At 41.0% G+C, this 23,934-nt stretch overlaps 1 protein-coding gene across 4 annotated transcripts in view; it reads left to right on the forward strand.

The window, feature by feature from the left end:
* rabgap1l (RAB GTPase activating protein 1-like) overlaps positions 1-23,934 on the forward strand; it is a 115,514-nt gene that overhangs the window by 50,390 nt on the left and 41,190 nt on the right. For all 4 annotated transcript variants that reach the window (XR_013076635.1, XM_076724795.1, XM_076724815.1 and 1 more), the window contains one exon: positions 19,551-19,664. Coding sequence is in view for 3 of the 4 variants with exons in the window: in XM_076724795.1 (XP_076580910.1) it covers positions 19,551-19,664 (114 nt within the window). In the remaining variant the exon portion in view is untranslated. The remainder of the gene's footprint in view (positions 1-19,550; positions 19,665-23,934) is intronic.

Consider the following 23,934-nt stretch of genomic DNA (forward strand, 5'->3'; position numbering starts at 1 on the left):
ATAGCTGACAGGTGTTGATGTAGGCAAGGCTGATTGTGTGCTTTTACAGTATGTAAAATGCAGTGTTCAACATTTTTAAACATTTATTTATCCATGAACAAGACTCTAGTGGCTCTGTGAGGATTTACTTGGGCATAGTGGTGCTTTGGGCTAAATATCTGCAGGAGATCATCAAGTCATTGGGATTCATCCTCTGGGCCCTTGAATGACTGTACCAAATTTCATATGTCAGTCTGGACCAAAGTGGTGGACTTACCAACTGACAGGCCATGATTGCAACCCCCACAACCTCTAGCATGGCTTAAAAGTGAGCATGCTGGCTCTTCTTCAGTAACAGCACACTCACACTTTCACCTAATAATCATGCTCTTGTGCTGGCTATGCAGGTTTGTCATGTCTCAGTAAAAGACACAATGAAGGTTGTTTTTCTGGGAATACAAGTTCTTATTTTCCCATCTTTCCCTAGCTAAGCTGTGAGGGATTTTCTGGATGAATCTGGTGTAGTAGTGGTCCGCTGGGAACACTGCGCATGCACTGATTGGGCATGACCGGAGTCTTCACAAAGCTCGGAAGATATGTTGCTAAAACTTTAGTGAGCTAATCTCACAAGAATGGCATAGAAAATGCAGACCAAATTTCACAACACTAACATGGTAGCTTGACAACTGTGAGTACTGACCACCAATAGCCATGTTCGCTGTTTATTTTCAGCATGATAATATTTTTTAACATACAGCAATAAAAGCAATGACAACAATGTGTTGCGCTCGTGACACAGTCCATACCCCCTGACATCTCTGCAGGTAGGCCTGAAGGAAGGGGATGGGATTTTTTCAGTTAGATACTTTCAAAATCCAACTTACGCTTACTGGTTTCTCCAGTGTAGCCAACACCAACTTCAATGCCCAAAAGTTTCATTCACAATCAGAATTTCCAGACTTTGTCTGTATTGTAGTTGCACTCTGTGTTCTGAGGTGAAGCAACGCTAACCTGGAAACATAACAGAAACATTACTTTACTATTGCTAAGAAAAATTTCAGAAGCAAGCCAAAAACTGCCAGGTTTTTGCAGTCTGCATCTATAGGAAATAAAAGTAAAAACTGCTTCAAAATCAGTCAGTATCCCTTGTTGGAGAGTTGATTATAGATCGGTGTAATTTGAGCAAGCTGTAATGCAGAGTAAATGTAGTCATTGATCATGGAAGCACACAGCGATGCTGCAGAAAGTCTGTGCAGTTGCATATATATTATACTGTGAGAACCTCTCAGCAGAGTGTACAATAGAGGCCTGACATTTTAGCACAAAACAGTATCTTTTATTTTAGAATACAACTGTTTCCCTAATTGCCATTGTTACTAAGAGTTACATTGTCCGTCCAGGAAGAGAACAGTCGCAGGTTCAGTTTCCAATGTGGACCTGAATCCTGTCAAAACGCCTCAGAGCAATAAACAGAACACTTACCTGCTTGCTTATTACAGGGTGCCCTGGATTGGAACATTTGACAATGCCTAAAATGTTGAATCACAGGAAGCCTTTATCAGCTACTTTTCAGAGTTCAGTACTTCCATTTCATCTTTGGACTTGGTGATTGCCATAGGTGCGTCTTCTATCCATCAGTGGCCACTTGACTGAGAGCTTTCTCCTCCATCTTTTCTAAGTGCTTTGAATCTCCAAAATAAGCACATTGGTTTCACTGGTTTCAAGTAATGCTCAGCATTCCACTCTCAGTTTGAAAAGTCTGCTTCTGCAATTTTTCTCTTGTTGTCCTTTTAGTCTCTGTTGCATCATTGCTCTCTCTTTTTGTCTTGAATAAGGCTGACTCTGCAACTAAGAAACCACTTTGTGAAATCCCACCTCGCCCTTGAGCACCATAGCATCTCTATGGCTAACGGCAGCTATGAAAACCAATTGAGGTCAGGCTTGTTATTTGGCCTGTCATGGGACTATGTTGGCTCTGTTGCTGATTTGGCAGGTAATGCTTCTGTCTGCCCGGTCAGGAAGAATTTTATATGGTGGTAAAGTTGCATGGGTTGTTTTTAACCTAATAAGGAATACTTGTCATGTTTTCCAAATGGAAAACTATGGTATATTTCAACCTGGTGGTATATATCTGATAACGGTAGCCTTTGTACTTTGCACTTGCCACCTCCATTGTAGAGGTTTGGATAAACGAGACCACATACATCAGGGTGAGGTGAACAAACCTTCCAGAGCTTTCTGAGTGAACATTAATGTTACATGAATCATTTCTCCTGTCTTTGGGTCTCACTGAAATTGATCACAGAAAGTAGCCCCCTGAAAAGGCCATTATTGCTAATTGCACTCTGATTTTAGAGCAATTGCCAGTGTTGAGGTGAAGGATTTTTTTGATTCAGTTCTACTGACAGGGAGTTAAAGGACTCTCAAGTATTACATATTTAAAAAGTACAAATGGAATATTAAACAAGAATCTGACAGAATACAAATATAGATTGACAGCTCTCACATCAGGTGCTGAACTGAGCCACTAGTTATCGATTCACTTGGACCACCGTAATGATCATTAAATCTGTAATTGATCACCTGCCAGCAGTGATCGACAGCAACACTTCTTTCCTCCACCTTTCCAATCTCACCATTCTTTATTGGTCAGAAGTAAATAAATATGCAGGAATAGGGTCATTAATGACCTTCATTTTAGTCCAAATCATTTTAATCCAAATGATTATATTCTGGATTTGAGAAGTTAAATCAAAAGAAAAGCTAAACTTCCCACAACTAAATTTAATAAAACTTTTATCCGTACTGTTTCGTTTGAGGCAGAATTTGCTGAATAAAGAGCCTGTCAATGTAAAGATGGAAATATGTACAGTACAGGTTTTTATCGCCCACATTTAATCTAATAAGTAACATTTGGAGTCCCATTGACATGAAAAAATTAGTCTCTTTAAAACTATTATTGCTTATTAGTTCCCTGCTGTCTGGCAACCAAAACAAAGGCATTCACTGAGTCTTATTATAATACATCAAGTAAACTCTGTACAATGAACACATTATTACATTTGTTGCAGTTTTTTAAGTAATGATGAATGACATCTGTCAATGTTTATAAAAGTGACGGTGCCAGATTTTCTGCTTTCGTGTCTGAAAAAGAATCCCAACATCTACCTCTTCCGGTCTCAGACTTTGATGGGTCCACCTCTCTCCTCGTCCATGGTTAACATTGTCAGACAACTGACTGAGCTCGCCACAGCTGCCACATTAAACTGCAGACAGTCTCTCTCCTGTTCGCAAAGGATTTGATTGTGACAGACTGGAGCTCATTAAAGTATTGGCTTTGGAGCTGCATCAATCCACTTTCCTGACTACGGTACTAAATGAATATCCAAAGATGTTTTTTATTTCTTTTCTCTTCATCCTTTCTAATTTGATTTAGCATAATTTGCACCAATATTCTTGCTCTAGCTATTCATACATAGAGGACAAAGACAAGCACCTTGACGGACAGTGGAGGACAAACCTGTTTTTTACTGTTAACCTCCCTGCAGACCTCAGGTACTAAAGCTCTGCCAGCAGATGTACAGCCAGCTTTTCTAATTCTCTCTCAGGGCATTTTTGCTGAATTAAATACCATAAGACAGTCAAATTACCCCCTTGGCTCCTTTGCATATTTCCTCCCTCCTACCTCCCCTCATTTGCTCTTCCTTTCTCATTCTATCCTGAGGCAGCGTTTCCCGTAGTAGCACACCAGGCCTGACTGTGTTAGGCAGTTATTTAGTAGTGATGGTTCAGCAGCTCGCCTCAGGCCATCATTGATATGGCTAGTTCTTCCTCTGTGGCATTTAACTTTGCCACTGTTGCCAAAGTGGGAGGAAGGGAGTAAATGAATGGAAAAAAAAAATAAAAAAGAGTAGCTATGTGTTGGGTGTTTGCTGGGGTGTGTCACCTGTGTGTCAGTTAACCCTCAATAACCTATGTTGGGCCCAAGCCAGCAATCTAATCTGTACACCCGGTGTTAATCATGGAGTAATCCTGACAGCTTGGGTCGCAGCTTCTTCGCCACAGAAGGGGAAGTCAGTGACAAACATGGACAAACAAACAAGTGGATGAAAAAGCTTTGTATCTTTTTATATGAGTTTTAGCAGTGTATATGTGGCCAAGAGGTGGCCTGTCTTTACCAGATAAGAGCCACTGCTGTTCAGTTTACTGCCATGCATGGGAAAATTACACCTTGCATTAAATTGCATCTCATATCCAGATTGTACCTAGATTTGATTTAACCTGGTTACATTTACAACTGGTATTTTTATGTGTCTCCAGTGTGTACATTGAGATCCAATTGAGTTCTGTCCAGCTTCTTCTGATCCTGTCGAACCTTTGATTTTATTTGTAGAAGACTGCGACCGGTGTTATCCAGATGAGACATGCACTTTCGCTGGTGATGTGAGCATTGGTACTTGAGAACAAGTTTTATTTCCGCCCACGTAGTTGTTTTATGTGGATTGAAAATGCAACAGCGGTCACACTTTTGTTCAATCTGTAGACAGTGTGTTTCTGACTGCTTCTGATTTGACTGATTGGATCACAATTCGTCCTCAGTGCATCTTGGTTGCATTTACTCCTGTCCTTTGATGTGGTCAAACACTACCTGATTGCAATCTGATCACTTAAAACACATTTTAATGCAAGGTGTAAAGGGGGTCTTTGTAATCAGGTTAATAATGGAGATTTGAGCTTTCAGTGCAGGTTCCCAGCCTCAACACTTCTGTTTAAAGCACACCTTCACATTATGACGCAAGAAAGACTACAAAGCTTAGCTGACCGGGTTACCAGTTGCAAAATGAAGGTTTTACAGTCAGTCGATATGAAGACACAGTATGTGGCTTGTGTTTGGAATGAATGCTTCTGCTGTGTGTGCGCTGGCATGTGCTATGCACTTTGTGAGTGAGCTGCTGACTGTTAGCTGTTCAAACTGAAATGAAAAGTATTGCATTTGTCTGTTAGTATTTGAGGACATATTGGTTGTGGGTATTAATGAATTATTTAGAAATGTATATGTTTGGATCCACTTCACAAAGGCAGTGTTCCCTGTACTGTGTACTTGTATGTTTAACCTTTGGTAAACTGAAATGTGGCCACTGGCATTTTGTCCACAAAATGTTTAATGCTTGATTTCTGGTTAGCCGTCAATCTGTGTGTGTCATGATGGATGAGACTGCCAGCTATCCAGTCCTCCTTCCCTGGTTACAGTTGAGTGTCTCCATTGTCTCTCTGCATCTTCCTAACTGAACATCAGGACTTAAGAGGCACTGTGTCGCTATGGAAACCCTGAGCTGAGTCTGAAGAAGCAACAAGGTTTCAGAGAGTTTATTTGAAGTTTATAAATAGGGCGCAATTAAAATGGATGTTAACATTTGCTCCAAAATAGAAACCTCTTCATTATTCATTCATGTGCACTTTTATTTTGAAGATGCAGGGGAAGGAAACTGCAGGCAGAAAAGGAAGTGTGACGCTGTGTGTGCGCGCACGTATGTGTGTGTGTGTGTGTGTGTGTGCGTGCACCTCTGTACTGTACTACAGCTGCTTTTTTCACAAAAGTAACAAGTAAGAGGATTGAAAACATAACAGTCTGTCCACACATAGAACAATTCACATACCTTTATACACATCCATATGCCGGTCTTCTCATTGACGAAGCCCTGAGTGTCTGACCCTCCACTCCCTCCACCTCTGTCATCCCTTTGGGTTTTCTGTCCCCACATAGTAACAGAAACTCAACTCATATCCTCCAGTAAAAAACACAACACACAGAAAATGTCAGATATCTGGGGGGATGCACTTTATCCACTGACCTCTCTCAGTGCTGCTGCTTGTGTGTGTTTGTGCGTGTGTGTGTTTGCGAGACAGAGGAGGGCATCTCATCCTGCTCCAGCACCAAATTGTTCCCTACCAAATGCAGACTGGAACAGTACAGCATGTTTTTCACATTACTTTTTGTGCAGTTCAGTATGAGGTTTTTTTTTTTTTTAAATATCATTTTGCAAAGGCACCCAAAATTTCAAAGGGTGCTGCAATTAGTACTCATAGTACTATTATACAGTATGTCCTAGAAATACCTTCAGATGCAGTGCATTAGCAGTTGCTTTAGTGGTGAATGAACTGCAGCACTTTATTCAAATAGAACACAAGAAAGAGTGGCATTCATGCTGGAAAAGTGAAGTGTCTAATGCAGAGAGGATGGCTCAGCCTCAGTGCCGAGCAGGACGAGAGGAGGAGGAGTTTCAATTTGTCGACTTGTGGAGGAAATTCATTTTGTAACGTGAAGAAAAAGACTTTGTCATCTCGGTTTTCTGCTTAAAATAGGCTTCCCTGAGCTCTGTGAAACTTCATTTTACTTCTGCAGCAGCTAGTGACTCATCTTCATTTAATCATTATCGATTACTCTATTGAATTTTTTTTTTTTTTTTTTTTTGGGGGGGGGGGTGAAAAATACTTGATCACAATATCCCAGAACCCAAATTGATGTCTTCACATTGCTTTTTTTTTTGGTATGACTAACTGTCCAAAACCCAAAGATTTCAGGAAGCTGGAATTGGATGTAAAAATGATTGTATGGGACAAACTGACTTGCATGTTTTCAGTAGGGCGATGACGCGTCTGTTGAGTGAATGCTTCCCTTATGGCAGTCAGTGTTACAGAGTGGATGTTTGAGCATCAGGGTGACTAGTCAACCAATGACAGCATGCCCTTTTTTCGAGAAGCTTTAACGAGCAAATGTTTGGCCATGCTTTTCAATGATAAACTCAATTAGTTGTCAGTAATATGAGCAAATAAAAATTTTGGGTGATACCCATTTTGACACTTCTTAATTCATTTAAAAGTAGTTTCCCCAAATCTTATGTACTGGTCCTTTTAAAAGAAAAAAAAGACAGATATTAACAAAAACCACTAATCCTAGTAACAGCTCTCTGGTTTGTCAAGTGTCTTGTCGGCAATTTCACTGCAAGTAAGATGAGAAATGTAGCTTTTTTGCTTTCTGTTTGAGCAGTGTGTCTGCACTCCCAGCTCTGCTTATTGAAATGCAGAACCAGCCGGACCATTAAAATGCCACGGCAGCGATACAGAGACAGATGAATTTGCAATCTGCCAGGCGGGCCAGCTGTTGCCCCCACCACCACCCTCCAGGGAAGCCTCTAGAAACTTCCTTGCCAAAAACCAAGGACAAAGGCCTCAGGGGGAGCTGGTTTTTAATTACCGGGCTCCCATCCTCTGAATATTGCACCAGTAGATTATCTGGCTGTGTCCCACTGAAGTAAAGAGGAATGAGGAGTGTTGAGGGGGAGCTAGGTGTGTCAGTAGAGAGGGGTGGTGTCATCATAAGGTCCGACTGTGTGACTGTTATGACTAGAGGCCAGACTTTTTGTCTGACATACTTTCAAAAGTAGAACCTTTTGGAATCCAATAGAGAAGGAAGCCATTTTTCAGTTTTCTTCATTAATCTGGCATTTTGAGAGTTTTTTAAGACAGAAGTGGCCACCTCTGGTGCTGCCTGAATTCCCAAGGTGGAACTTTAAGTTTAATTTTGTGTTTTTAGTAGATGTCAGACAAAACAGGCACAGTTCAAATTTTACACATAACACGCCTTCCTTCCATCCTTTCCTCCTTCTTGTCTTTCTTTCTCTTTTTCTGTTTTTCTTTTTTTGGTGGATTTAAGATTTGTCCGATCCAAATGCAGCCTGTTTGTCACTTTCAATACTGGCCTTCTTTTGAGGGAGCAGCCATCTATTCAGAAGATGATGACGGCTAGCTAATATTCTGGCTGTCAGTCATTCTGCCACCACACTGGTCTTGCTCTCCCCTTGTGTCATCCTGCCTCCTGCTAGTCATTTCTCCATCCTTTCATATTTGTACTTTACATTCTCTACTATCCCATCTGTCCCTTTTCTCGCCTCTGTGGCCCCTTTTTACGTGTACCATATATTTTTCTCATGTGTCTTATCACATGTGTTGGATGTCCCTAAGTAAGAAACGGTGGTGCACCACATCGAAGCGGAAATTTTCTCCAGGCAGTTCAGAGACTTCATGTTGACTCCTGCTTGGAGTAGCTGCAGGGTGCAGCCCTGTAACAGACGTACTCTGGCACACCATCCTGCTGGTTCATCCCAGCCTCTGTTCTCTAACATGACCCATAATGCACCACTCCCCACTCGCGCTGAAGCCAGCCTCAGATGCACAGCTCTTGCTTTCGCTTCCTCATTCCTATCAGAGGATGGAAGGAATTTACCCAATTGATCCACCACAGAAAAGAAGCCTTCTGAAAGAGAAAAGAATCAATAATTAGGTTTGCCAGTGTATGCAGATGAGTAACATAAACAGGACTGTAATGTGTCTATTAGCATTAGGAGTGTGAGTTACTGTAAAAGTTGCTGTGAAACCTGCCTTAGGGAGCAGTTAACCTACCGAAGAGAATTTGATTACTCTTTGGTTTAATGGACAGCTTTAGTGACGTGATGCTTTTCCCTGTTCAAAGGTATTTTTAACCCTGTTAACAGTAAGATCCAGGGAAGAAACACTGAATGCATGAATACTGAAAGGGATAAAATCTAAAAGTATTCAACTTGTGTATAAAATGTTGTCTCTCCATAGCTGTAGTCCAAAAACCTGTGGTGGTTTAACACTGCTGTGTTTCCTCCTTCATCACTGATTGTCCCCACACCAACAGGGTGCCTCCCATTGTTGAGAATTATCTAGATAAAGAAATTCAGCTGGTGTCCAACTGAATGGATTTAGTGGTATTTGTTTGTTGTTGTCCAGAGATATACTGGACTAAATATAGTGTTCATATTGACACAGTAAGCAATGTTGGGATGTCATTTTGGTGGTGTTATTCTTTGCAACGTCTCACCATGCTCATTGCTACATTTCACCTCGCTTTGCTTTTACATTCTTATTGAGTTAAACTTGTGTTATTTCTGTTGTCAGATACTATATCTTGGGACTTCAGTGTTTGTTTCAATGGTTTTTCAATGTTTCAAAGAATACTGAAGGGACAGACAAAATGGATTGAATCCTCTATCACAGCATTTTATATCACAATATTGATATGCACCAATTGAGGAGTTGTTAACCAGATAAAAATGTCTGCTTTTGACTAATCCAGTAAATTAAATACCTTACATTTCATGGTCCCCACCACATTCATGGAGAAATAATAGAAATCCAAGTTGACCGCAAAGCAGTCATGTGCATTGATTTGCAGCATTGCTCACAATGGTGTAGTACACCCAGAGATGTTAAAGGGATAGCTGCCACAGTATAAATAGCATGGCAAAATCTCACAGTATATATTGTCATATCACCCCCTGCTCGATCACAGTGAATTTCTTAAGACATATTTTGGAAATGTCTTCATATGGTTGTACAAAACAATGGCAGTCTGTTTTGTTAACAGCCCACACCATCGAATTCAGATGGACTTTTGTTTGTGCCAAAGCAATCGCTTTCCAGCTACGGACTGGCTGATCTTATTCACTGGTCACTGTTTCCCTACAAGTAGAAGTTGCTGATGTTGTAAAGTAAAACATCTAGGTTTTGTGACTAGCTGTGCTCCCTCTGTAATTATTCTGTACACACAGTTTCACTTTGTGCCCAGCAATCTGTCTTCATGGTTGCCTCCAGCGCTTTAATGCTAGCAGCATCCTCTCTGATTGGCTGGTCTGTCACCTCAGGACTTAGTGGGCTCTGAGTGTTCAGCTGTGTGAACCCGGCGTATTTCGCTCCAGCCTCATCGGTTTAGCAAAGCGTGGATGCCTCTCTGTCGAAGGGCTCACCAGCCAGCACCCGTGGGCCCCTTCCACATGCAGGAGTTACATAACACTGTCAGAAGAGAAGGGTAACTTGAGAGCTCGCTGCGCTCTCCAGAATGGTATAATAAGGAGAAAGAAGGAACTGGTTCTAAAATTCTGCATTTACATTTTTATATTTCAAGCATTTAACTAGCACTTAAATCCAGAGAGACTGAGAAAATGAGAGCAGGTAGGTGGTTCATTATCTTGCTCAAGGACATTTTGACAGGATTCAGTGCTGTTGATGGACGGAGTGACTCATGCATCTGAAGCAAAATGTTGACATATTCACCTTGTGCTGTGAAGTACACCTACTGTAAGTGTTGGCATATCTTTTCTGACCTTACTCCAATTTGTGCTTAACATGCCTTATGTTGAAAAATTACCCCGACCTTAACACCCCCAAAAGTCAATTTATCTGTCCTTAGTGTGAGATGTGATAGATTGGGTCGCTGACATCAGATTTTTGCCAATCCAATACAACAGCCCTGTCATAACATATGTCTAAGAAGCCTGTAATGCTCCATTTGTGGTAACATTTTTTGGAAATGTGTGAATTCAGTCATATGGATATTACTGAGGTCATAGCTCACATATAATTCAATGAACACGGCTATGAAAGTGTCAAGAAAGTGAAGTGAATTCATCATAAGTAAATTTCCTCTTTGTTGTGTCATGTTTATGCACTGCTGATAAGGAGCGATATGAGGTTGTTACTGTTCTTGAGGTATGTTTTGCTGCCTTGAAAAGTGCAAATGTCTGCTCTCTTTTCCCCTGATTAGGGACAGGCTGACTGACTCCTGATACTGTACCACAGTACACTGTAGTATTAAATCCAGTGTGGCTACAGCACGATATTCTTTCACTGGAAAAACTCGACCTGTCTACCTGATACGCTGGACACTCACAGCGGGACGGCATGACTGAACTTCACCAAGGTCACTATTCACCAATGTCAGCTAGCCCCAGATGAGTGACCAGTGGCCCTTCAGGTCCCTGGTTTCATCTTACCTCCCTATAGAGACCGAGGGAAGCGAACAGAGACTAATAGCCAGCAAGGTAAACAATAAGTGGACAGAGGACTTAACCTGTCAGCTGCGGACTTGCACACTTGACATGAAACAACTCCAGTGTCAGCTCAGCTCTACCAACCTCTGAATGAATTGATTTTATCGTAAAATGACATGTTTGCTCGTATTGCCCTCAAGCTTAATATAAATGAACACACAGTTCCCTAGGCAGTGATTAACATTTCAAACATCCCCCATCAAGCATCTGCCCTTTTACTGCTTTCCTCTACTAGTATGGCAGCAGATGCAGCTTAGTTTCAGACAACGGAGCGTGTTCTTTCCCATAGCTGTAACTAGAACCGAAATTGCAACACAAATATTTAACTGGTGATCTGTGACTTGCATCAGACGGTGCTTTCATTTAAAGGCAACCTCAGGACATTTTTAGTCAGTTTAGCATCCTCATATAGTCATTTATTTATCTTATCATTATTGTGTGCATATGTGTTTTGTTGTTTAAGGACTGCAACCTAGGATTATTTCCACTATCAGTCAATCTGTTACTTTAATCTTAAACCAGTCATTATTAGGTACTTTTTGTTGATGACAGTGGCATCATCAAGGGGTGGTCGGGGGGGCCACATCTGTTATAGCATCACATTCTGATCCCTCGACCCCCATCTAGGCACCTCAATGAAACATTTCTGGGGGCATTACTTGATGAATGACTAAACAATTACTCAGCTATCAAAATTCTTGACGATTGATTTCCTGTCAGTAGACCAATGATTTAAGTGTTTCGACACTGCTTCTGTAGCTGAGCGCAGCCTTTTATAAAGTTTATATCATCATACACACAATAAGGCTGATAGTAAATTCTTATTGATCATACTTATACTTACTTATTTCTTATTAGTGATTTACACAGACAGACATGGGAAGCAGTGCAATGACTAACAACTAGAATCCAATGCAACACATTCAGATCTTTGTCTCAACTAGTGTCTGAGGACACTTAATAAAAGGACTCATTATTTAAGGGTCATCTCCTCAAGTCCTTTCTGGAGCCTCCCTGCACCAGCAACAGGATGAGAGCTGCCGTTCCTCTTCGAATGTTAGCGAGGGGAAATCCCTTTTCAGCGTTCTTCTTAAATTTTCATTCAGCAGTGTTTCATCTGTCTCAGATCACAACAAGTTATCCTTTTGTTAAGGTAACATATAGTTAATCGACTGTCCTGATAGTAGATTAAGCAAATGTGTAACTGGTAAAGAAAGAAAACAGATTAACATTTTTATTAAAGTAACATATCAGTAAGATGCAGACAATGATATCTATCATCATCAACCATTTTATTCTTTCTTATGAGATTAGAGCTAAATTTGTATCATTCATCTCTCTTGTATAAACATGCAGCAGTAAATCATTTATGTTCACACTAATATCGCTTCCTTTTAGAGTGTCAAGACACTTATCTCAAAGCTGCATTGCACGGGAGCCACTATGGTATTTCATTCATAGCACAGACCGATTTTTTTTTCATAGCGTGTTGCATTGTGCAGCTCTGACTGAACTGCATGAGCATGAAAATGTGCTATACTAATAACCTTGAAGTTAAAATTTCCAGAGATCAAATCTCAGGTCATTTGTTGGCCGAAATGGCAGCAAATGGCCTGAGAGGGGGCAACACGTATGGACATTTTTGAATGAATTTGATTTGAAAGATATGATTATAAGTTGGACTGAGGAGCTTATATAAAGAAAAGAGCACTGCAGAGTCCAATAAACCAGTCAAAACAGGATGTAAACATATTTGAAGGTCAAGCCATTCATTATCCAGTATGATGTAGTATAATCTAATGTACTCTGTAATGCATTTTATGTGTTGCATTTATGCAGAACATTACATCATAACAAATCTGCACATCTAAAGCAGTGAATGAGTTTATAAATCTACAGCTAGTTTGACTGCGTGGACACTGTTGCTGCTGTATGGCTGCCACAGTCTGTGAGCCTGTGGCAGCTTCCACCACTCGGGCCAGTATGGTTAAATGAAATGCTTATGGATGTAGATGGATGTGGAGGTGGAGTGCCGGTTTGGACACATCAGCAGTTTTTATTTTTAGCTGCGCGTGTTAAGTAGGTTACCTGTCGGTGAGGTCTGAGTAATGGAATGTCTGCCCAACAAGCCCCCAGGCTACAATTAGAGGAAGCCTCTCATTCCCCTCTTTGTACATACTATCTCTCTCCCCTCTCTTTATCGCTCTCTTTTTCGGCTTCTGTCTCAATCTGTCTCCCTCTCTCTCTGTTATCTATCTTGATCTGTCTCTGTCTCTCTGTCTTCCCTCCTTTCTCTTCTCAGACTCCTTCTCTCCTTTTTCCATCTCCTTTCCTGTCTTCTTTTTCTGCCTTCAGTCAGTCAGTTTAAAAGCCACCAGAGGATAAATCTAATGGGTGCGTGAAATACTGAAGAATACAAACATCGACTCACACACGCAGAGCGCTGGATTCAGACTGATGGTGGACAGTGTTGATGTAATCCTCCTGCCTGTGCTAATGCTTTTTTAATCTCTTCGTATTTAACATGTCATCTGCAAAATGCTGGATGGGTCCGTGCTGATGTGTAACATTCCTGCTTATTTTTGCACAGGTGAAAGGGGGAAGTGTATGTATGTGGGCCAGCATTCATATATTTGTTTTGCTCAAATAGTTTCAGCATGCAGATCATATCTTTGTGTTTGTGTGTGAGCAAAAGTTGATTGGATGCGTGTTTGAATGTACTTTGCTGCACTGACATTTGTGCTTTCATGCATTCATCAGTGTACATTTGCATGCATGTATGCTCACTATAGTGCATGCCCTCATGAATATGCGTATATAGCTCTGCTTCACACAGGCTTTACAGTGTAACAGGCTCTGTTGACTGGCCTTTTTACTCCCGTGAAGCCGCTTAATGAAATTTGCATGTACTGGTTTAGCCAACCAGGAAGAATTCAGCAATCCATCCTGTTACCGGTTGTGTAAATCGTGAAAACCCACACCGCCATCCACTTCCTTTCTGCAACTAAAAGATCAACATGAAAATCAAGAGCATTACCTGCAGTTAAGGATAGCTTGTCTTTTCTTCAGATATGATGCTGCCTCTCCTACCATGGTCTTATCGCAGCCACAGATCCCCTGTCCTTCTCTTATCCCTGTCTGGAAATGGAACAAACACAACAGCCTTCTGGATCCCCCTGACTGTCTGTTCCATTAATTCACCCGTGGCAGCAGTGGAAGGATATTCAGGCTAAAGATTCTTTGGATGATGGCGATAGCGGCAGTGATGTTTAGCGTACTGCTTTTAACACTGGTGCAGTCAATGGCCACATCTAGCTTCCTCTTCAGCTTCAGAGGATGATGAGCTGGTGGTGCCTTACGGTGTTGAACTCTCTGCCTAAGACAAGAAGAGTAGACGTCTGGGTTTGCCCCGTTAAACCTAGAGAGCCTGATAACAAACCACCTGATATAACCTTAGTACAGGGTCATACATACAGATAGGGTCCACTGACCTAGTTAGGATTTGACATCTGTTACTGGGAGGAATCAGTGGGTCTGCCCTGATTATCCAAACGAGTACATGCAAATCTTCAGTGCAGGAATGAGACCTGCAGATCCTATTGGAGAGACCTGTGCTCACAGAATTAAGGTTATAGGGTGCCAAATAGGGACTATTCTGTTTGTTTTGTGTTTGTAAAAACAGTGTACAGCAGGGATGTTGAACTGGGGCGTTGTGACAAGAACTGATGCAGCTGATGAGGGTGCAGTTCCTCCTGAACACCTCAGCCTCCCTGCAGAGATCAAAGAGCTGCCAGCCTCATCATACACGCTCATCCACACACCTCAGCCTCCATCCAAATAAGCATCATATACAGTAACTCTTGTTCCAGCAAGCAGGTCGCAAAGAAATGTGTACACTAATCAGCTCCGGTCTGCAGTGAATTTAAGAGAGAGTTCACCATAAAACAAAATGAAATGAGATGACAGCGACTGTAGCTAAACAAATTTGCATTGTCATTTTGAGTTGTGCTCTACTGAACATAGTGCAAGTTGGATGCTGTAGTGCTACAATTTACTCTCTCTACCCTACAGAGTGTTGTCAGATTAATTAATTAATTGATAAAGGAGTCAGGCAATAATTGGCGTTTTTCCATCATTGTGGAGGCAACCGTGATCTGTGAGAACTGCGCACAGTAAGAGTATGTGCACAGGAGGATGCAATGAAACTGAAAGGATTTTGTAAGCTCACTGAGAAGTTGGAGGTGTGCAGCCTGTCGTCTGCAGCTCTTCATCTAACTGCTCACTGTGGCTGCTCCTTCTTGCTCCATTACACCCTGCAATATTTCAATCTGCTGTCAAAAAATGCTGAAAATAACCACTGTCTTGTTTTGTAGATGCATTTTTGATGAACAATAGCCATAATTGCAAGGCTCACTGACAAATATGCTGCGTTTCCTGTAACTACTTCATAAGAAAGTCAGCTCATGTTTGCCCAGTTAAATGCTTTTAACTGCTTTTAAGCAGTGGGAAATGTTCCGCGTGCATTACCAGGAACTTAATACAGGATTGTTTGCAGGTATTTTGAACCGACACGCAGTTCATAATACTGCAAATATGTAAATATTGCAATACTTTCATCAGTGAGCCATAGGCTCAGTCAACAGTGTGTTACCTCATTCTACAATAGATGCCTTCAGAGAAATGTATTTAAATGAAAATCTTCGAGATTATAACTTTCATTTTACTATTTCATTTTTTGAAATATCAAAAATCACCGTCAAATATGGCACATTGCATTAGACCTAGTCAACTCTACACACACACTATATGCACTTATCTCTGTGTGTACAGTGTGTGCTTTTTTCCTCTCAGCTTAGCAGGACTCCTGAACAAATTCTGGTGTCACAGATAAAACCAGCGTTCTTTTAATTTTATAGGAGGAAGAGAGTATTGCCGCATGAAATATGTAAGAAATCACTGTCAGAGAAAGGGCTGGTCTTGTAAGCCTGCACACCGAGACCACAGGGCTTAAACGTCTTTGCATGCTTGCTTTCTGCATCGAACGTGAGAGGAGATGAGGCAAATATTTTGGAGGACACATGGAGGTGTAAGGAGAGGAAGGAAGGAAAGGAAATGAAGTAGGAAAGAGAGAAAGGAGAAAGAGGAGATGAAAGTATATAAGGAAGAGAGAAGGAAATAGAGAAAGCAGTAGAAGGTGGCGCAGTAGCAGATGAAGCAGAAAAGAGGGGAGAATATGGAAATACTGAACGAGAGGGGGTAAGTGAGGAGGAATAAAAAAGATGGGAGTAAAGAATTCAAGGAGAGAAGCAAATATGCCGTGGAAAATTGAAGAGAAGAGGAAGAAAGCGTTCAAGACAAGAAGGAGGGAGATTAAGCAGAATAGAGGACGTCCTCTCCTCATTTTTGTGGGGTTTTTTGAGTAATGAGGCTGTTAATTAGCAGAGGCATGCATGGTTTATTAAATCAAAGTGTTTACTACTTTCACTGTCAAACAGATTCTTCCTGGTCTTCCCTGATGTTGCCATGGTAATTACATTGTCATAAATGTGTTTGTGATTGATGGGCTAGCTCGTAAAAAGTAATGCATAAATCATTGGTGGGTAATTATTTTAAAAGTAATGTTTTTACTTGCTGTGTAATTAATAATTAGTTGTGTGTGTGGCGTCCTGTACCCCCTGTTCTCACCACACCTTGTAAATATTCAACACCGGTCGCATTACGTTTCTGAAGACAGTAAAAGTTGGAAAACATCCACCAGCTGTAAGAAACATCTCCACTGTTTTTCAGTTTGATTGCTGATTGCCAATGAAAACAAATCTGTAACTGCAACTGACTGTTAAATGTCAGGAAATGCAAAATGTGCAAAATGTACGTCACAGTTCACATCAGTGCAACAAGCCATCGGATTGCTTGTTTTTTCCAAGTAACAGTTCAAACAACGACATTCAGTTTATGATCACGTGAGACAGAGAAAGCAGGAAGTATTTGCTTGAAAATGACCTGATCACCTGATCTGATAAAAGTTCTTAAAATTGTGCCAATTGATTTTCTGCTGATAAACTAATTGATTCATTGACAGATGCCCTAAATCAAAGATGACCAAAGTTAACGACTTCTGTCTTAGAAAAATACATTTTCAACACAAGAAACAACGCATCCAGATATATGTTCAGTCTTTTACATTTGAATACGATTAAACAAGTTTGAAATGTAATTTCTCAATCTCATGGGTCCCATTCAGGAAATCAGTTTTGCTGTCAGGTTAAGACAACCATGAACACATTAGAAAAAAACATGTCACACAATGCTGCCTTCATTCCTGAAGGGCTGCATCTTTTTTTTCCTTTTTTTTTGGGGGGGGGGGGGGCGCTCAGAGGGAACACAATGTAAAAACTGTTGGTTCAATTTCCAACACATAATACACTGAACGACACACCACCTCCACACTACAAATCTCATTAAAGCATTACACACAGTTGTGCCAGCAGCTTCCATCAAACCCTTTGGTGTGTGTGTGTGTGTGTGTGTGTGTGTGTGTGTGTGTGTGTGTGTGTGTGTGTGTGTGTGTGTGTGTGTGTGTGTGTGTGTGTGTGTGTGTGTGTGTGTGTGTGTGCGTGCGTGCGTGCGTGTGTGTGTGTGTGTAGAATACTGGTAACATGGTAAACAAGAAATTATATTCAGGTAATTGTTGCCTGAAATATCAAAGTACAGTAGAGATAAATTAAACGTAATGTGTGCATAATAATGGTTGTTATTATTACATTGCAGGCTGTTTTTTTAATGTATTTATTTTATTTATTTATTTTTCTAAAGACGAACGTGACAGCAAGTGAGTGAATGTAAGTCAGGCGTTAACAGTCATCTTCTGTCATAAGCTGTTGGTTGTAGCTGGGTTTCTTTTACTTTACTAGATTTTTCTTCCCATGTTCAATTTACTAAAACAAAACAAAACAAAACATATGAGAATAAACTACAACAAAACATAGAAGTAATAAAAATTACCATCTAACATTAGTCACAAATACTGTAAGTAGCACGTTTTATGTAATAAAAACATTGGCATTGGGCTCTCTGGCAGCCCAGGGGTCAAAGCACTGTACAAACCAGTTGAAGGGGCTGCAGCTAGTGATTATATTCATTAGCCATTAATCTGCATACAATATTTTCTTTAAATGATTAATTGCTAGGCTCAGTAGTAGAATACTGAGAAAACTGGCAAATATTAACATTTGAGAAGCTGGAACCAGAGTATTTAGGCTCCTTGACAATTAATTTTCTGTTATTCATCAAATCGATGGCAGCTAACCCAAAACTGCATGTGTCAAAAGTCATATAAAGATACATATTTACAGATGTTGGAGCTGTAAATGTGTGTTTAAGGGTCACTGACTGTCAACAGAAATGTTCAGTATTTCCTAAAGAAATCTTTCCTTTGTGTAAAGTAAACATTTTGTGCTTTTCTCTGACAGTGATAGTAGAGACAGAGAGAAAATATACAGAGAAAGTCAGCGATAAAGGTCCCCGACCAGAGTCAAACCGGGGATGTTAGAATTACATGGTAAGGCATCTTGACCAATAGGCTGCCAGGGAACCCCCCCAAAAGATATCTTTTCTTTGGCTGTCACCTAAGTGATCAAGTTGTGCCAATCTGTAAACAATGACACAAACACAGCCTTCCATCATTGGGCAGCAGTCTCCTCCCTGGCCTGAGCTGTTGAGTGAGTACTTGCTGGGCTTTTATCTTTCACAGTGGAGGAATGTCCTTGCAGAAATACGTGGGCTCACTAAGAGACCTCCTGATCAAGACCTTTCCCTCATATGTGCATAATATGCTGCAGTATTTTCCACAAACATGCAACAAACTGCCTCCCGTCTCTGTCAGACACTCCCAGCTTCAATTCCCTCCTTCTTTTCTCTCCACTGTCAGGAAACAAGGAGAGGAACGAAGCAAGCAAGATGAAATTTCTCACTCACACTCGCTCTCACACACAGTCCCACACATTTTCTCCCCGATACACACAAACACACATCAAGGCCAGTCAGGCGCAGGGTTGGTTTATCTGCAGCTTACAGTGAGTTGTTGGAGAATGCTGTGCTGCCAGTCTTCTCTCTGGTCGTGTTTGCAGTGTGCGCGTGATGGTGTGCGTGCGTAGAAAAGAAAGTGTGGGGCGGAAATAGCAGAGTGCCTGCATATGTACAGTATGTGTGTTTGTGAGTGAGACGCGCATAGGAAAACAAGCAGGCGTGTTTGGTATGTGTGTGAACACAGCATTGGCTGTGGATTAGACAGCACAGACTGAGACTGAGGCCTGGGGAGTGCTCTTGCAGGAGGAATGGGACAAACACAGTGTCATAGCTGTGTTGCTGCTTTGTATCATAGCTGTGTTCTGAGCCCAGCGCAATACACTGCCTTCTTTTCAACTCTATATGAACTTCTAGAAACACAAAAGACATGAAAGATCGGTGAAAATGTCAAAAGTTGTTTGTGTTGGGTTGCAACATTCTTTGCTGTTCTTGTCATCTCATGAATCTGTTTGGAAATAAGTACATAAATCAGGATAAGCAGGGTAAACTTGCACTACCTTCACTCATGAACAGGACATCAGGCACTCTAAATGTGGTTTATTGTCTGAAGTGTATAATCCATGTGTGTTGCAGGACTCCGCTCAGGAAGGTGTCATCACCCGGGACATCCACCGCACCTTCCCCGCACACGACTACTTCAAGGACTCTGACGGAGATGGACAGGATTCACTGTACAAGATCTGCAAGGTGAGATATGACATTGGCTCTCAGTAACATCCAGATATTATGAATTTCATAGAACCAGCACTGGATTATACAATGTTGCCTTACTTTCTTCATGGCATCTTAGAACAGAAGGCAAAGCTTGATACGCACTCTTTGATGCTGTGTTCGAACATAATCTATTTATTTATTTACTTATTTATTTACTCTTTGTGGTCTGGCAAGGCTCAGTAGGAATTAGCTTGGCATTTCAAGTTGGCTCTACAATATATGATTTACAGTGCCTGCCTTTACTGAGACATCAACAGGAACCCTTCCTACACATGACATACTGGACATACCCACCGCTCAGTGGACCGTCACTGATCTTTTCTTCTAGTTTTCTAAGTGGAAAAATGTGGTATCTGTTCTGTAGGTGGCAGATTTCTCTAAAATTACCCAACAAAAATGGTCCCTGATTATAAGGTTTTAAGCAAGAAACAGACCATTCAGTTGCAGAATACTTATTTTAACTCTCTAAGGTCTAGTTGAGATGGAACCTAAGTTTGCAGACGACTGTATACTAAATTCAAAACATTGTCCAAATTCAACCAGTTTTCTATTACAGTTTAGTGTTTTCAAGTTCTGTTGCTTGCTATTATTTATTGGCTGTCAGTCACAGTGGCAGCCAAATATATTGGAGACAAGAAGGCTAAGGGCACGATATCAAGGTAGTCACACATTAAAATATTTTAGATGTAGCTATGAGTGAGTTTGGGTAGTTTTTCCAATAATTTATTATGGTGATCCAGAATTTCAGTTTGACAACATATAGATGTGATTTGATAGATTTGAACGCATTTAGCAAACCTTATGCTGATGCATCCTTACTAGAGAGACACTTTGCAAAAACCCTCTTAACAACGGATAATACCAAATGCAACCATGGTATATTAACACCACCTATATGAACTTAAACATACAGTATTGAGCAGTCTTTCCCACTGACCTTTTGTGGGTCAGTCACAAGCCTGGTACCATAAAAAGCATGCAGCAGTTCCTACTTCCCATTATAATGAATGAGGAAAGTATGGGCTGTAAGGAGACGGTCCCAGTGGACTCACATCCTGAGGTAATTATCTGTGAAGACACACGGTACATTTTATTCAGACAAAAGCCAAGGTCAGCACTACTGCACTGTATTAAAGCCAGACTTAATCTCTGTCACTGTCCTCCTAGTAGCTTGACTGCAGCTGTGAACTCAACCAAGGCGGTTTCTTATGCACAGCCATCTTTTCATTGCCTTACAGTATATCCAACAGCTGTGTCACAAACAGAAAAACTAAATGTGTTATCAAGCATTTCTTACACTGATCAAGTGTATTCAGTAACAGCAGAATCTCATCAATCGGCTTACTTGGTGGTTATGTACCTCGAAGCTGGTTTGCCATTCGCCACCAAAGAAGACTGAAGTAAGACTCAAGTAAACATTGAGGAGGAGGAGGAGGAGGAGTGAAATTGTAAATACATACCTGGGGCCTGACCACCAACAGAGATTCTCCATATAGAAAAATGGTTGTTTTCATCTGCAAGCACAAAGTAGATTTTAGTAGAATGTTTTGGTCATTAGACCTCTTTTCTATAAAGTCTAATCAACTGAAACAGTAATCAGATGCAAAAAGCTTGCATTCAGTAATTATGCAATAATCATAAATCTGTGACTACAAAACACAGTCAGATGAAAGGAGTGTGTTCATGAAACACAAATAAGGATATCACAGAAGGGTTTTGTGTATTCATTCAAATCAAAGGTTGTTTTAGAATGATGAAGTAGAACTTTCGCTCCTTTTTTTTTCCTGGCACTGCAAAAGTAGAGTACGGCCAGTCAGCGCTCTGGGAGAACCTGTCAGGAAGGGTTAGCATCCGGTCTGGACCCAACTAGGTCAGTGGCGAGCCAGCCTTCATTTGTATGCAAATCCATGTAGATTTGCTGCTGATAAGGTTGGTTGGATCTTGAGGCATGAGTGGGTTACAGGCACAGAGGATCCAGGACAAAGATTATATTCATCTTCATATCCTACTCAGTACTAAGCCGGGAGTCTTTTGTTTTCTAACTTTTACTCTGAGGGGAAGGTCACCTGAGCTCTGTGCTCTTTTTTTGCTGATAATTTGCCCCATTCTTTTAACTCAGTCACACTTCCAGCCAACCTGTGTAACCTCATACATATCTACTGGTAGTCACTCAGACGGCTTGTTGGAGCAGTCAGGAGGCTAACTGCCTCACTCAAGGGCGCACTGACAGTGTGTTTTGAGGTAGAGGAGAGCATTATTCAGCCAGCTGGTGTGGGGATTCAAAAGCTGTGACTGTCAGATAAATGGATAAAGAGTATGTCTTCAGTGTTTCTGTTGAAACAGAACTGAAAGAAAGTGAAGAAAAGCAAACATGGTAACGCCTCATCAACCAGCCTAATGTTGTGTATCCCAGTGATCACTGAGTGTTTCCATGCACACATTATTCAGGATACTGGCTCATATCCTGGTGACCACCATCCTGATCATATACACAATGACGAGAGGGATCGTTAGAATAGAAATTTGAGAAGCTGTTTTTACACCAAGGAAGTAACTAACCCTAACCCAGGCTGCAAAGTCTAACCAGTCAAAACTTCAGTATTCTCTTGTGTCCCATTATCTGATTGAGTACTTCATAAAAAGGATGTTTATGGATGGGATTCCTTGGTGGCTCAAGGGTTAAAGCTTCAGCCATGAGCCGCCATCCGGCTGGGAACCTTTGCTGCATGTCATGCCCTTATTTCCTGTTATCTCTTTACCGTGGTCCCTCTAATACAGACATACAGTGCGTAAAAATACCTTAAAAACAAGGAAAGAATATGAACTTCTACATTTATTCATTATGTGAGCCAATTCGTAAAAGCAATACATGAGATTATAACACAATATCGAAATATCAAAAGCACACACATTTTTTGCTCTACACTATTTTAACTGAGGTTCAAATGACTTCTTACATTTTTTTCTACACAACCTGAACTTGGTTCATAATGCCCAGGTTTCCCAGTAACATTGCAATGATAATGTGGTCTTAGCTTTCTTTTAACAGTGGCACAATATCCTTCTCAGCTCGTTTCCATATCTTTTAATCATTTATCAATTTGGTGAAATGCCTCTCTGGAGTGCAGTGTTCAGAAATCCATTGTTTTTGCTCAAGGACACTTTAACAGCACAGGTTATCATTGATGGTGCCATTGGCAGTTTCAGGATCAACCTGTGATCCATAGATTTTCATTAGGATGCCCTGGTTGATTGAACCAAAACAGTCCTATTGCCTTTTGTAGTGATCATTCCTGACAGATTGCTCTGGGATTGTAGGTAGAGTGCTGCACATTTGCCCAGCCCAGAGGAACCCACACTTGCGTTATTGCTTTTACACTATGACAATTAACACATTTGTACTGTCTAAGAAGTTCTGTCCAAACTTTTACACACATAGACATATTAAAAAAACAAACCAAAAAAAATGTGCTTATTGGTTTTGAGAAACTAGGCATATAGATTGTAATAATCCACCCCTCTGAGCCTATTATCTGCTCAGGCTAACAAATTTAGATTTCACCCACCAGGACCTCCCCCATCCATCTGTCAGCATGCACTTCTCCCAGCCAAGTTGGGGACATGTGAATGCCACACTCCATCAAGCATGTCAGCTTGTAGATTACACTTCAGACAGCTCCACAAGACTTCTCCATTACCTCCACATCAAACCCCAAATTAGCTGAACAGATCAGCAGTGGAGCTCTGGATGTCCGCACTCATTTTTCAAGCATGGAAAGGGGGAAAGAATCTTTTAACCCAATGTATGTTGGTTTGACTGCTGCTGAGATAAATGTCAAAATATCTTTGAGGAAGATATTGAACCACTACCAGCTTAATCATTTCAAGTGGCTCTGGATAAGTGCTGAATTAAAGACAAGAGTTGAGGATGGATTAAGTCGTGTGTTTCATTCATGTTCACACACCATAACACTCCATCAGGTGTACAGCTACCCCAACATTTGTACAGGGGAGTATGCTTATGGGATATCTGGGTTCATGCTGAGTTGTGATGCTGCTGACCTGGCAAACATTTTGAGCTGCAGGACTGCTGGTTTTTCCCACCAGGTTACACATAGAGGTCAGGTGAGGTGGGTTATGTTATGCCCTGTTTGGTGCCCCACTTAGCTCTGATGCCTCCAATGCCGTATTGAAATTACATGCTGTTCTGTGTTAATATATCTCTTTCTTCCAGCAGCCTGTA

The sequence above is a fragment of the Chaetodon auriga genome, chromosome 3, assembly GCF_051107435.1.
Source record: "Chaetodon auriga isolate fChaAug3 chromosome 3, fChaAug3.hap1, whole genome shotgun sequence".
Lineage (NCBI taxonomy): Eukaryota > Metazoa > Chordata > Actinopteri > Chaetodontiformes > Chaetodontidae > Chaetodon > Chaetodon auriga.